The sequence below is a fragment of the Jaculus jaculus genome, chromosome 9 (assembly GCF_020740685.1).
Source record: "Jaculus jaculus isolate mJacJac1 chromosome 9, mJacJac1.mat.Y.cur, whole genome shotgun sequence".
NCBI lineage: Eukaryota > Metazoa > Chordata > Mammalia > Rodentia > Dipodidae > Jaculus > Jaculus jaculus.
The window spans coordinates 93,563,778-93,578,187 of NC_059110.1; the positions used below are offsets into that span (position 1 = coordinate 93,563,778).

A 14,410-nucleotide genomic window follows, 5' to 3' on the forward strand; every position below is an offset into this window, starting at 1 on the left:
ATAGAGGGGTGGGAACAAGTTAAGGTGAGGAAGAGGATGGGCTCATCAAGAGTGGAAAAGCACCAGAGAGGGTGACAGGGTGGTGGAGATGATGAAAATACATTATGAGACTCATTATGAGACTTATTATGTGTGATGAATATATGCCAATAAAAACAAAAAAGTCAAAGCATAAAAATGTTCAATACACAGTTCGGTATAGTGTATATGCATATCTTAGATGCAGATAGCCATGCCTTTTGCACATAATGTTATGGACACATTCAATAGGTATAGATATGTGTGACCCTTTTCTGTTGACTGTGAGCATTCTGTGGATGAGCATTTGAATTTTCTACAGAGTTGACCCCATATTGGACAATGTTTTCATTCATTTGCTTTTTTTTTTTTTTTTTTTTTTTTTTGAGGTAGGGTCTTACTCTAGCTCAGGCTGACCTGGAATTTACTATATAGTCTCAGGGTGGCCTTGAACTCATGGTGATCCTCCTACCTCTGCCTCCCGAGTGCTGGGATTAAAGGCATGTGCCACCACACCCGGCTTCATTTACTTTTTTAAAAATTATGTTGTTTATTTATTTGAGAGAGAGAGAGAAAGAGGCAAATAGAGAGAAAGAGAATGGGCATACCAGGGCCTCTAGCCACTGCAAACAAACTCCAGATGTATGTGTCAGCCTGTGCCTCTAGCTCGATATGGGTACTAGGGAATTGAATCTGGGTCTTTCGGCTTTGCTGGCAAATGCCTTAACTGCTGAGCCATCTCTCCAGCCCTCATTTGCTTTTTTGCCACCCATATTGCAAAGAATATGTTTGAATCTATGGCAATGATCCTATACAACCGCTCCTTGGAAATAAGATCAGGTCAAATAAAATATGCATTTAAATACTTTCTAGTAGTAGTGTTAACATTTTAATGAGTTTTGTAACTTATCATTCTAGACAAGTTTGGGAACAAAAATGCTATTATTTTGAAAGCCAGGCATGATGGCACATGCCTTAGCACTTGGGGAGGCAGAGGTAGGAGGATCACCATGAGTTTGAGACCACCCTGAGACTACATAGTGGATTCTAGGTCAGCCTGAGCTAGAGTTAGACCCTACCTTGATATAGTTTTGAAACATGTTTGGTTTTTATACAATGATCTGAATTTCCCTTTCCACAAAAGGAGCCCTATCTCACTGTGCATTTCCTGTGCCTAAAACTCACTCAGGCAACCACCTGTTAAATAACTTACCTTTCACAGTAGACCTGTAAGGAGAAGCTACTCCACATTAAGACAGGCTTACTTTTCTTTCTTCAGTATTAGACATTATGGACCAGGCATGGTGGTGCACGCCTTTAATCCCAGCACTCGGGAGGCAGAGGTAGGAGAATCACCATGAGTTTGAGGCCACCCTGAACTACAAAGTGAATTCCAGGTCAGCCTGAGCTAGAGTAAGACCCTACCTTGAAAAAAAAATAGACATTTATTTTGTGGCACAGAGTTTCTAGAGAAATAATGTATGATACACCTAGTACCATACCAGGGGGAAAATGGTGACTCGAAGTGACTAGTTCAGCGGTTCCTCACCAATAACATGCCTGGGGAACACCTGATCAGCCTGGTGAGAATACTCATTCCCAGGCTCTCTCCTGCAGACTCTTATGTGAGTGGTATAAACACTTGTTGCTTATGAACTCAGTTTAAATAGATCGTATTTGGAGAAACAATTTGGTCAGTAGTTAACCAAAAGCTCTGTAAATAAAAACTGAGTTTGGGAACTCCGCTGTATTATTCATGTCCTGTGTGATCTTCACTAACCTACTTAACTTTTCTGTCAAGTGCTACAGCCTAAGGTGGACTATTGTATTAATGAAGGTCTTAGTCAGTTTTCTGTCACAGAGATAAATAGCCAAGAAACCGCCCCCCCACACACAGAGACCTTGCTTTTACCACAGAACTCTTCCCCACAAAACCGTTGAATGATGACTCCATGCATGAATTAACCAATTCATGAGGTCAACGCCCTCACAACCCAATCACTTTCCACAGGCTCTGCCTCTCAACATTGATGAACTGGGAACCGAGCATCAGTGCTGTTGGAGGACACGGGAGATCCAAACCATAACAGGAGGATCAAGTGGATAATGCATAAGCAAGTCAGTCCAGAGTAAGCCTTAAAATTGTTGGCAATTATTCTTAAGAAAGCTCAGTTTGTCATAGATAAGAATTAATGGCCAAATGCTCGGCTTGATGATACCCATTCAACTAGTGGGTTTTTTTGTTTGTTTTCCTAGAGTAGGCACGTGGCAAGTTGACTCATAAAATAGCCACGGTTTCAGTGTTCTAGAACTGTGCTTCTGGTGTTAAATAGAGTAACTCTGTGGAACTCCCTGCATGTTCCCCCTTCCAAGTCCTTTATCTTTCTACTCTTTGCTGTTATTTCTCTAAAGCAGCAGTTTTGATTTGGAAGGACAACAGACCCAAACTCAATACAAGTTCATTTGAAAGAAATATCTTTATTGTTTCAGCAGAGTGGACAAAGCATGAAGCAAAACAACAGCAAAACAAAAGCATCTACTACAATTTGTCAGTTTGTGGCTTTGGCTGTCACCAACCTATGCAAGGTAGACGTACCAATCAACTGTCACCAAGCACAGTGTGAGCAAAAGGGAATAAGGAGGTAGGTGACAAGGGACATGTCCTGACATCTTTCAGAGCAAATAGTCACAACACAGTGTGACAATAAAAATAAACTATAAAGAAATAAATAGTACAAAATTAATAGTATTAAATAAATTAAAATTTAAGTTAAGAGTCTCTGAGTGTAGTTGTTTGTCAAGCAGCCCATAGGAACGGGAACTGTGGAGGTTGCAGGGGTATTTCTGAGGCACACTCCTGCTCTCAGAGAGTCCATGGAGACCAACCGGTGCTTCATCCTCCAAGCCACTCAAGCTTTCAGATCCAGGTCAGCGGTGTACTCCTGGACCCAGGACTCCTTGGGGTCAGCACAGAGCTGCCGGCCTTTCTTGGTTAGGAAGCTGTGGACAGAGGTGAGGATCAGACACTGAGAAATCTGAGGGGAGTTTGGGGCCCACTATGGCCCCTCTACCCACCCTTTTCCCCCAGTGATGTTCTGCCCATCAGTCTAGAGACCCTCTCTTCTGTGCCCCTCAGAGGATCCCGTAGCTCCTTTTCACCACCCCTTCCCTCTGGCTGGGAGACTCCTTTGCTCTGTTCCATCCTCCACCACCAACCAAGTCAGGTCTTGCTTGCCTGAGAAAGCTGGGTCCCGTGTCCTCGCAAAACCCACAAACCTGGGTCTTTCTAGGCTGGCATTTATGACTTGTCTGTGCCCTTGGAGCCTATCCTTAAGGGTGGGCAGGAGAATGAAACTTACATGACACCCGGTTGGGAGCACAGGCTGCTGGTCTCGAAGTAATCAACTATGAATTTCCGTGGAATCTGCCAGCTGTAGGAGAAGCAGCAGGAGGTGGGAGTATTGGCACCATCTGCAGAGAAAGGAGCAGAGCAAGCCGGGTTATCAGCCAGCAAGAAAGGGCAGCCAACACCGTAAAGATGAAAAGTCTTGAAGAGGAAGATCAAGATGTTTTGTAGCCCTTCAGGAAGTTCTCTCTCGAGGCCACAAGAAAAGACTGCTGTGGTCTACCCATGACCAGAGACAGGGGACGCCTGCTGGACCAGCGCAGACACTTACACGGGCCTGAGAGGACCTGGGTGCAGAGAGCCAGGACCGCCAAAGAAGCTAGGGGGACCTTCATGGTGCCGAGCGAGCAGGTGGCCTCAAGTATGGGCAGAGCCGAGAAGGGGCTGGGCTCTCACTGCTGTCAGTCTTTCTGGTGTCTGAAGCCATTTCCTTCTTCTCTTTATAGGCAACCCAGGTGGATGGGGAAATGGAATCTGGGGGTGAGGAGGGAAAATTTCAAGCATTAGTAATGCGGTCATGCTGAACATTGTGCAACTAAGTTGGGGTCCCTGGTGACCACAGGGCTCAGGATATCCAAGAATAGCATCTCGGAGACTGTAGTCTCAGCTCTCCACTTGTGACCTGCTCTAGCTGCTTGTGAGGAAGAGGGAAAGAGGCGAATGCCAACCTGGGGCTATTCTTAGCTGGTCCCTTCTCATCAGTACTTGGGCTATGAAAGAATTCCCCAGCCTCGTTCCTTCAAGCAGAACTGAAACTCCGTGCTTCCTCAGCCTCCCTGGCCATGCAGATGGAGTAGCTTTGGATAGTGGCAGGACCCATCTCCCTACACGCAGGGAACTGAGTTCAGGAGTCCCCTGCCAGAGGAATTTCAGTGGTTCGTTCATGCATCACACTGCCACAAGTTGACGAGCGTACTGGGTGAAACATTAGTTGTGGATTATAAAGATACTTTAGGTGTAGGTGTTAATAGGTCAGAAGTCTAAAAATATTTATACCCATTAATCTAGGAAAGGCACTTCTAGGAAAGAGTCCTATGGAAACAACTCAAATTTAGAGGCATTTTCAAACACAGAAACATCTGGCCTAGAATTATTCTTCTTCTTAAATAAGGAGACCTAACTTTCATGAATTGCAAATTGCTAAGCTCTTAAAATGAATGAAGTGGCATAAAGATACTCATAACATCAATAGTTAAAAAAAATCAAGATAAAGGGCTACAGAGATGGCTTAGTGGTTAAGGCGTGCTTACCTACAAAGCCTAACAATCCAAGTTCAATTCCCCAGTACCCACGTAAATCCAGATGGACAAAGTGGCACATGCATCTGGAATTTGTTGCAGCGGCTGGAGGCCCTGGCATGCTCATTCTCTCTCTCTGTCTGTCTCTCTTCTCTGTATGTGTCTGATAGCAAACAAATAAATAAAAAAATTTAAAAATCAGGGTAAAATATAAAATACAACTTTTACAAGTTAAATAATTGTACAAATATATAGAAATATACACATGTTTCCATGCCAGTCCTAGACATTGTAAAAATAAGTACTGGAAACAAGTACCCTAAAGAATTAATACTTGGAATTACTTTATTATTTTATAAGTAACAACCATGAAGCTTACTTTATAATGAGACATGGGTTCGCATTTGTACTTTTTAGTGGACTTCCTCCTCAAATGCCTGTAGTTTAGCAGAGGCAGGTGGGATATGTGAACATGTGGTCACAGCACTTAGCAGCAGTCCTAAAGGGCTGAGGGGGAGAAGACATAAAGGCTGAAACCACAATGAGGAGGAAGAAATGACCTGCAGGAAGATGATGAGGGTCTCCTGGAAGGGCTGGAACTTAAAAAAAAATACATTCATTTATTTGCAAGCAGAGAGAGAGACAGACAGAGAGAATGGGCACACCAGGGCCTCCAGTCACGGCAGACCAACTCCAGATGCGTGCATCATTTTGTGCATCTGGATTACCTGGGCACTAGTGAATCAAACCTGGGACTTTAGGGTTCTCAGGCACGTGCCTTCACCTCTAACCCGTTTCTCTCTAGCCCCCAAGGGTTGGAACTTTGATTGGAGTTTGAAAATTACACAGGATTTGAATAGACATGGATGGGGTGGGCCAGCAAATGCAGTCACAGATGTGACTTTGTGAGCTCAGAAGAAAATAGGGCCGGGCGTGGTGGCACATGCCTTTAATCTCAGTAGTCTGGAGACAGGTAGGAGGATCGCCATGAGTTCAAGGCCACCCTGAACTACATAGTGAATTCCAGGTCAGCCTGGGCTAGAGTGAGACCCTACCTCGAAACGCCACCACCATCCCCCCCAAAAAAAAGAAAGAAAGAAAGAAAAAAGAAGAAGAAAATGGGACTTGTTCCCTGGCGTTACGGAGCATTCTGAAACTATGAATAGTAAAGTTTAGCTGAAGAGGGATCAAACTAGGAAGGGCTTTGTATTCTCCCCGGATGAGTTGGGATTGGTTTTGTTAGACACCAGGAAATAGTGCAGGACATCAGACATAAGCAAAGTATGGCCACATGAGAGGAAGTGTGGAGTTACTTTTTAAAGCATCCAGGCTCTGTGCGCATTCCTCCCAGTGATGGCTACTATTGGTGTGGTAGCCAGGTTCATCAAGCAAAAGGAAGATGAAGGGTACTGGGGGTTAAACTGGGGCTGAGACATCTGAGTGTCTTCCCATTTGCTGTTGATTCCAAAGAAAGGAGTCACAATCATTTGTTGCATTACAAACTGTACCACATATGATTTTTTTCTACCTGCATCAACACCACCAATCACTCTTTTGCTTACTTATTGGAAAACCCACTCACTATTCATGATTCAGCTCCTAAGAGCAGGATTCGAGGAGCCAGAGAATGTGTGAAAGAGGAAATGGAAACTACTGAGTCAGTCACTGATCTGATCATGGTCACTGTCCACTTCTAGGATTATAGCACTTTCAACGGGGCAGCGGTAGTCATCTGTGTAAGCCTTTCTTCAAAATTGTGATGTCCTGTTGATTTTGTTTTAATTTTTTTTGTTGTTTATTTTTATTTATTTATTTGAGAGCAACAGACAGAGAGAGAAAGAGGCAGAGAGAAAGAGAGAAGAGTGGGCATGCCAGGGCTGCTTAGCCACTGCAAACAAACTCCAGACACGTGCGCCCCCTTGTGCATCTGGCTAATGTGGGTCCTGGGGAATCGAGCCTTGAACCGGCGTCCTTAGGCTTCACAGGCAAGCACTTAACCGCTAAGCCATATCTCCAGCCCATCGTGTTGATTTTAAACCAAATGCAAACCACATCCTATTGATTATTTTATTGGTTGAGCCTAGTCAATCTAATCCTAAAAGATGATGGATGACATGGTGCCTCTCAAGACCTAGTGTGTTAAGTCTTACAGTTGTGTTCGTTTTAATGAAAGTGATTGATTGAATATATCATCCTTAATGTTTATATAGTGGTGATATTTTTCTATCAATCCCCAAACCAGGAAATAGCCCTTACCAGTGTGTTTTCACTTGCTTGTAAGGTGACATTCTTTTTCAAATATTTTATTTATTTATTTGCAAGGGCGGGGGGAGAGTGCCTGTTGCCACTGCAAATAAACTCCAGATGCATGCACCACTTTGTGCAAGTGGTTTTATGTGGGTACTAGGGAAGCAAACCTGGGCCTTCAGGTTTTGTAAGCAAACGCCTTTAACCACTGAACCATCTCCTCAGCCCTAAAATAACATTCTTGTATGCATAGCATATACTTAATACATGCTAAATGAGTCATGGAAAGGATGATTGATTTGGAAGTCTTAGAAATTTCCTAGAATGCAAATTGATGTTTCCCCAGAGAAGTGACTTGTTCGGGGTTACACAGATAGAAATGGTCAGCTTTAAAGGTCACTGTCAACATTATTAAATTTTTTAGTATATGGGATGTGTGGGGTGTACGTATGTGTGTGTGTGCATGTGCACGCAGATGTGTGGTGGCCAAAGGATATCAAGTGTCCTTCTCTATCATTCTTATCCCTTAATTATTTATTGATTTTTGGTTTTTGGAGGTATGGTCTTGATCTAGCCCAGCCTGACCTGGAATTCACTTTGTAGTTTCAGGGTGGCCTCGAACTCATGATGATCCTCTTACCTCTGCCCCTGGAGTGCATGGGTTAAAGGTGTGTGCCACCATGCCTGGTTCTGATGCCTTAGTCCAATGAGACAGGGTCTTTCACCAAGTCGGGAGCTCTCCCTTTTTCAGTTAGACTGGCTGACCAGCGAGCTCCAGTGATCCTCCTGTCTCTGCCCACCTCAGCATTCACTCCCCAGGTGCTAACCTCAGGACTTGTTTGGCAGCAATGTTTCTGTGGCTGGGTTCACTATCAATGACACTCTTTTTCTATGAGAGAGAGAAAATTGGTGTACCAGGGCCTCCAGCCACTGCAATCAACACCAGATGTGTGCGCTGCCCTTGTGCACATGTGCAGCCTTGTGCTTGTATCACCTTGCGGGGGATCTGGAGAGTCAAACATGGGTCCCTAGGCTTCACAGGCAAGCACATTAACTGCTAAGCTATCTCTCCAGCCCAGCACCCAGGTAAGGGCTCTGTCTTTTCTGTAGGCAGAAACAATATCCTGGAATCAGGCTCCTTTCTCACATCTAGGAGAGACAGGTTCTCGGTGATGCTGCCCCTCCTTTCTGCAGCCTGCCCTTGGTTGCAACTTCCTGAGGCTTGAGTTCTTCAAGCCATTTCTTGTGTGTGTGTGTGTGTGTGTGTGTGTGTGTGTGTGTGTGTGTGTGTTGCAATAGATCAGAGCACGTGTTTTGGTTTTGGAATTTATCCCTCCCCTAACTCCTTCTATATAGCCTTGATCCCTCAAAACAACCTGTCCCATCAAGTGTGCAAGCCAGAAATCTGGAAGTCTTCCTGACTCCTCTCCCTCCTCCACTTCCTACATCTGTTCAGTCGCTGGCCAGTACAGAGTCTGTCTGTATTGGAAGATCAGATGCTGTTTGTGCTCATCATCCGGGCTGCTGTCTGAGGTCGGCCTGCCCAGCATCAGCAAGATGACTGGCACTGTGTATGTATTTATTTATTGAAGTGTGTGTGTGTGTGTGTGTGTGTGTGTGTGTGTGAGAGAGAGAGAGAGAGAGAGAGAGAGAGAGAGAGAGAGAGAATGTGTGCACCAGAGTCTTCAACAGGAGACATTGCAAAGGAACTCCAGACACATGTGCCATTTTTTAAATTATTTTTTATTTTTTTTACATGTGCCATTTTGTGCATCTGGCTTACATGGATCCTAGGGAATCAAATCTGGGTACTTTGGCTTTGCAAGCAAGCGCCTTAACCCCTAAGCCATCTTTCCACCCCCCCCCCAACATTCTTCAAGTCCTCTGCACCATTTCCAGCAGGAACTGGAAGCTTCCCTGTGACCTGATCCTCACCTTGAAACTTGTCCTTTTATATTTCCTGAAAACCAAGACCCAGTCTTTTTGAACTACTTCTGTGAGTGAATGAGTGCCAGCCCGCAACGCACAGGGCAGAGGAAAGCACAGGTGGTACAGGCACATCCTAGGCAGCCATGGGAAGCAAAATGTAGGACGAATAAGAAAAACTAGCTGGGCGTGGTGGAGCACACCTTTAACCCCAGCACTCGGGAGGCAGAGGTAGGAGGATCACTGTGAGTTCGAGGCCAGCCTAAGACTATATAGTGAATTCCAGGTCAGTCTGAGCCAGAGTGAGAAAAAGAAGACTGCTGTTTAATGTCCTGGACTTTTTTTTTTTTTTTGAGTCCAGGCTGACCTGAAATTCACTCTGTAGTCTCAGGGTGGCCTCGAGCTCACAGCCATCCTCCTACCTCTGCCTCCCAAGTACTGGGGTTAAAGGCATACGCCACCATGCCCAGCTCCTGGATTTTTTTTAAAGAATATTTCCATATTCATTTAAGGAGAGAAAGTTAATTTCCTACACGTTTTAAGAAAAAGAGAAGTCCCTAAGTTTCCCTACTCAGAGTCATGTGAAATGCAAAGCTGGAAGACATTTTACATCATACTGTCACCAGCATAGGAGTATAACGCCTATTGGCAGTGGCCTGAGGAGTTCCTTTCAGAGATGTGCCCTCAAGACACACCACGTTCTGTGGCTTTGGTGCAGAAATGAATTGAGGGTAAACTAAAGTTGAAGTACAATTGGGTTTAGTAAAAGCAGAAAGATGTGTTTCAAGAGAAAGAGAAAAACCACCCAACAGGACAAGTGTGGGCTTCCCAAGGGAGAGTAACAAATGAAGTATCTTTGTAATGGGTAGATAAAGAGTTCTGGTGGCTCTCAAGTTACATTTCTTTTAAAAAGTCTTTAAAATTGTTTATTTATTTTATTTATTTGATAGAGAGAAGGGGAGCAGATATATAGAGAGAATGGGTACGCAAGGGCCTTTAGTTGCTGCAAACTCCAGAAGCCTTTGCCACCCTGTGCATCTGGCTTACATGGGTCCTGGGGAATTGAACCTTGGTCCTTTGGCTTTGCAAGCAAGTCCCTTAACTGCTAAGCCATCCCTCCAGCCCTCAAGTTACATTTCTAAAGGTTGCTTAAACCACCCCTTTCTCTTTCTTTGAATTTTTTTTTAAATTAAGAACATACTTTGTATGGATGCATCACGTGTTGGCACCATCTTTTCCTTCCTCCCTGCTCCCATTCCGCTGGGGGCCCTCCTCAGTGGGGTTGCTGGTATTCCCCACAGGGTTGTGGGTAATGTGTTGTGGGAGCACCAGTCATTTTTTGGGGGGAGGCACTCCTGGTGCTTTTTAACATTGTCCAAAAAGTGTAATTTGTAGCAAGGTGAAAAGTTATGGAATTTTCCCTAGCTAACATATCACTTCAGTTCTACAGCACCATCAGTGGCACTGACATCCTTGACCGAGGTGTCTCTGGGAGTGCATCATCTGCCCCTTAGAGAGCACAACTCATTTACGGTCTGGGACGAGATGCTGTTTGGAACACACCATCATTTCGTGGGCCTTTTCCAACCCCCACAATAAAAAAAAGCTTTAGAATTTAAAAGATTAGATCCTGGGAGCACAGCCACATCCCCCTCCCATGCTGTTCTTTCTCCCTCATGGCACTACAGACTTCCGTCTTTCTGCCTTGCCTCAATCCTAACAGCACTTTGGCTTTTTGAGCTTTTAACAGAAACATACCAGTGAAGCACGTTTTCCTCTGTGATGTACTTCTCTCTAGAGCCAGGCGCGTCTGGCTAATTTCTAGACCCATTGTGGATAGTGGTATGTTCTTCTGTTCTTTGTTTACTTTGCTGAGTGTCAGCACATTTTTTTTTAACTTGTGTCTTTCTATATTTTCTAAATTTTGTACGGTAGCCATGTGTATTTTCTATATAAAGAAACTAATATAATTCATCAGGGATATTGCTTTGTAGTTCTCTTTTCTTGCTGTGTCTCTGTCTGGTTTTGGTATTGATGTAATGCTGACTTCGTAGCATTCAGAGTTTTTAGACATTTTTTTGTTTGTTTGATTTGCTTTTCGAGATAGGGTCTCACTGTAGCCCAGGCTGACCTGGAATTCACTATGCAGTCTCAGGGTGGCCTTGAGCTTATGACAATCCTCCTACCTCTGCACTTCTGCCTCCCAAGTGCTGGAATTAAAGACATGCACCACCATGCCCGGCTTTTTAAAAGTTTGTTTATTTATTTATTTGCAAGGAGAGAGAGAAAGGTCGAAAAGAGATAGAGAATGGGCTAGCCAGGGCCTCTAGCCATTGCAAATGAACTCCAGATGCATGTACTTCTTGTGCATCTGGCTTATGTGGGTCCTGGGGAATCAAACCTGGGTCCTTTGGCTTCACAGCCAGCACCTTAACTGCTAAGCCATTTTTCCAGCCCTTAAGAGATTTTTTTTAAAAAAGGTGAACATGAGACATGGGGATCTTGATGAGTTCATACCATTTGAAGCAAGTCCTCTACAAAGGCAAGAGTGAGGCAGAAATAACACTAGAAAGAGGCACCGGTAGTGTGGGTGTTGGGAGAGGAAGTACGTTGGATGCCCTTGTACTTTATCGAATGACCTTGAAGGATGCTGCTCTGACTCCTCGTAGCTCCTGACTCAAAAGCTTGCAGGAGGTCTGCTTTCTCTTTTACTTTTCTCTTTTCTTTATCAACGTAGAGCAGGTTGCAATGTGGGACCAGGCACAATGAAGGGAGATCAGAGAAACTGGGCTATAGAAGGGAGATCTATGTTCTGTTGTCCAAATTTCCCTCCTCTACTCTATGCTGAGTACTTCTGTATCCCTGGCCTTGGTAAGTTCCACCTTCTACACAGGTCCTAGGCGACCAGGAATGTGAGGCATGCCCTAAGGGCTGGCTGGGGAACACCCACATGAGTAGGCTAGTTTTGCATTCTGTCTGTAACACAGGCTCACTGCTAGGGAGACAATCCCATCTGGGCTCGAAGACCACTTGTATAGGTCCACCAAACTTGATTTCTTTCTCTTGTTCTCCTATCAGTCCTAGACAACATCCTAAAATCTCGATTTCTTTTCTGCTACTTCCTTGTTCTAAACAGGCTAACCCCTCTTCTGAATGAAGCTGATCGGATGTGTTTTCCTGAGTGGAAGAGTCTGCGTGTCTATCTATGGTGACATTCTGGGTCTGTCTTGGCAGTGGCAGCCAACCTGGAAATACTGACGCAAAGGCCCCAGCTCCCAGAGGTGCCAACCACCGAATGCAGTAGGCGCTGATCCCCTAGCCGTTGCTTCAGGTGTGAACCTCGCGCATCCTTCCTCTGGGGTTCGCAACCTTCTTTCCAGCCTCGGTCACTGTCTTTGGTACACCACTTCCCTCTAGCTCACTTCTCCCCGCCAACCCCCTCCTCTCTCTCCCGTGATGACACAGCTCTGGAGAAGAGAAGCTGTGAGGAACTCCTCATCCTCAGCTAGCTTCAGTTTCCTTCCTGATGCCATGACATCATCTCTACTCTGGAAATTCCACTGGCTTTACTGTGCCCCCCCACCTCTATCTCAGGCCTCAGAGTCCCCTATAAAGAGAGGTTCCCAACTCAGATCGGCACAGGCCACAACCAGGTTCTGAAGCCTCCAAGCTCGGCAGTCTCAGCTCCGTGTAAAGCTCTCCTCCACCAAGACCATGCATGTCTGCGGGCCTGTCCTCTCTCTCCTGGTGCTCGGGGCTGCCTTGTGCGCCCCTGCGCTCTCTGCACCAAGTAAGTTCCTTCCTCCCACTACTTCCCGAGCCACCAAGTAGGCAGAGTCCGTTTTTCTAGCTGGAATTAGTCCAACCAGGGGATGTGAGCAGGGGACAAAGGGAGCTGGGAAGTTTCCCAAGAAGTCTGCTGTTAAATATAGTGTCTAGCAGACATTCAGTAATATTCAAGCTCTCTTAAGAATTAACCGCCTGTAGAGGGAAAGCACAGGGTGGAAGTTGGACTGTGACTGGACTCTGTTTTACTGTAAACTTGTGCCTGTTTTTCCTCATCAGAGAATCCATACGAGGTGAGGACTGGATTGAGACATGTTCTGAGACTCAATCCAATTCCAATCCTCAAGAATTTTATTTATTTTTTAAATACTTTATTTATTTGAGAGAGAGAAAGAGAGAGAGAATGGGCATGCAAGGGCCTCTAAATACTGTAAATGAACTCCAGACGCATGCGCCACCTTGTGCATCTGGCTGATGTGGGCACTGGGAAATTGAACCTGGGTACTTAGGCTTTGCAGGCAAGCACCTTAATCGCTAAGCCCTCTCTCCAACCCCAAGAATTTTTTTTTGTCTTTTTAAAGGATTTTTTAAAGGATTTTAGAAGCGTCCTACTCTGGATGGTTGGCTCTTGATACAAGGGACCACGTTTGGGATGCTTAGTGAACATTCATAACTAGAACCTGTAGTGAGACAACTAACTCCCAAGTAGAGGTTTGATCTTACCCTGACCCTTCCCTTCCAGTGGGCTCAGACCCTCCCACTTCCTGCTGCTTCTCTTACACCCTGAGGAAGCTTCCTCGCCACTTTGTGATTGATTACTTCGAGACCAGCAGCCTCTGCTCCCAGCCAGCTGTCGTGTGAGTACCAACCCCTGGGCTGCTTCCAGGAGGCAAGAGAGAGGGGAGGTTTCACAATGGAGAAGGGGTTGTCAGAAAGAGACGAGTCAGTGCTAAGGGCTGAAGTGCTGTCAGAGAAAGCGAAGAAACGGGTTATGACATCGCTTTTTGAGTCCTGAGAGTGGCAAGGTGGGAATCAAAGAAGAGGGCTCCTAAGGAACAAGGTACCCAGAGGGTGAGAAACCACAAAACGGGAATAAGATCCATGAGAGATGGACAGACTTCTTAAGCCATGCTAGGGAGACTGGGAGGAAAATCACTGGTAGGAGAAATAGAGAATTGGGGGGGGGGGCATCCTCACTAATTGCAAACCCTATCAATTCTTAATGTGGGAAACCACTGGGGCCACAGCTAAATCCAGTGGGTGGGAGTTATAGAGAGTCGTGAGTCAGGACTACCCAAGAAAGATCCCATCCACCATAACTGTTCAACGCAAGCCATGGTCAGGCAGAGGGAGAGAGAGAGAGATAACTACCACAGGCAATGGATAGGGGCAGATATCCTCAAAGGTCCCCTGGGATGTTAATCTGTCCACTCCTTGGTCTACAGGTTCCAAACCAAAAGAGGCAGGCAAGTCTGTGCCAACCCCAGTGAGTCCTGGGTCCAGGAGTACGTGGACGACTTGGAGCTGAACTGAGCTTACCCCTGGGCTCATGGGCAGAAGGAAACTCTTAAAGAGAAGCCACTGTGTCCTGTCTCTTCTCAGTGACACGCACCTTGTTTTCCACATGTGTGGTTGTTCTTGGGAATTTCTATCTTTTTTATTAATTTAATCTTGATTATGTATTTTGTTATTTTATTTGGTGTTAATTTCCATTATTTATGTTTGGTCAAAGGACACATGTCCCCCATGGGGATGGTCCACCCATCATCATTTCTCTGCTGTTGTGGAC

At 45.2% G+C, this 14,410-nt stretch overlaps 2 protein-coding genes across 2 annotated transcripts; one reads left to right on the forward strand and one right to left on the reverse strand.

Moving 5' to 3' along the window:
- Positions 1-2,619: 2,619 nt before the first annotated feature.
- Positions 2,620-3,814, reverse strand: LOC101595953 (C-C motif chemokine 3). The gene is made up of 3 exons (XM_004664474.2): positions 3,696-3,814; positions 3,378-3,489; positions 2,620-3,018 (listed from the first exon to the last, which is right to left on the reverse strand). Exons 1-3 carry the CDS (start codon positions 3,757-3,759, stop codon positions 2,928-2,930), a joined length of 267 nt encoding a protein of 88 aa, XP_004664531.1. The 5' UTR covers positions 3,760-3,814; the 3' UTR covers positions 2,620-2,927.
- Positions 3,815-12,488: 8,674 nt separating this feature from the next.
- On the forward strand, positions 12,489-14,410 carry LOC101597135 (C-C motif chemokine 4). The gene is made up of 3 exons (XM_004664551.2): positions 12,489-12,625; positions 13,364-13,478; positions 14,067-14,410. Exons 1-3 carry the CDS (start codon positions 12,550-12,552, stop codon positions 14,152-14,154), a joined length of 279 nt encoding a protein of 92 aa, XP_004664608.2. The 5' UTR covers positions 12,489-12,549; the 3' UTR covers positions 14,155-14,410.

Coding starts and splice junctions, on each gene's coding strand:
- LOC101595953 (XM_004664474.2), bottom strand. CDS start 3,759: ATGAAGGTCCCCCTAGCTTCTTTGGCGGTCCTGGCTCTCTGCACCCAG. Junction 3,490..3,695: donor CCAGGTCCTCTCAGGCCCGT/GTAAGTGTCTGC, acceptor CTTTCTCTGCAG/ATGGTGCCAATACTCCCACC. Junction 3,019..3,377: donor TGCTCCCAACCGGGTGTCAT/GTAAGTTTCATT, acceptor CTCTGTCCACAG/CTTCCTAACCAAGAAAGGCC.
- LOC101597135 (XM_004664551.2), top strand. CDS start 12,550: ATGCATGTCTGCGGGCCTGTCCTCTCTCTCCTGGTGCTCGGGGCTGCC. Junction 12,626..13,363: donor CCCTGCGCTCTCTGCACCAA/GTAAGTTCCTTC, acceptor CTTCCCTTCCAG/TGGGCTCAGACCCTCCCACT. Junction 13,479..14,066: donor TGCTCCCAGCCAGCTGTCGT/GTGAGTACCAAC, acceptor CTTGGTCTACAG/GTTCCAAACCAAAAGAGGCA.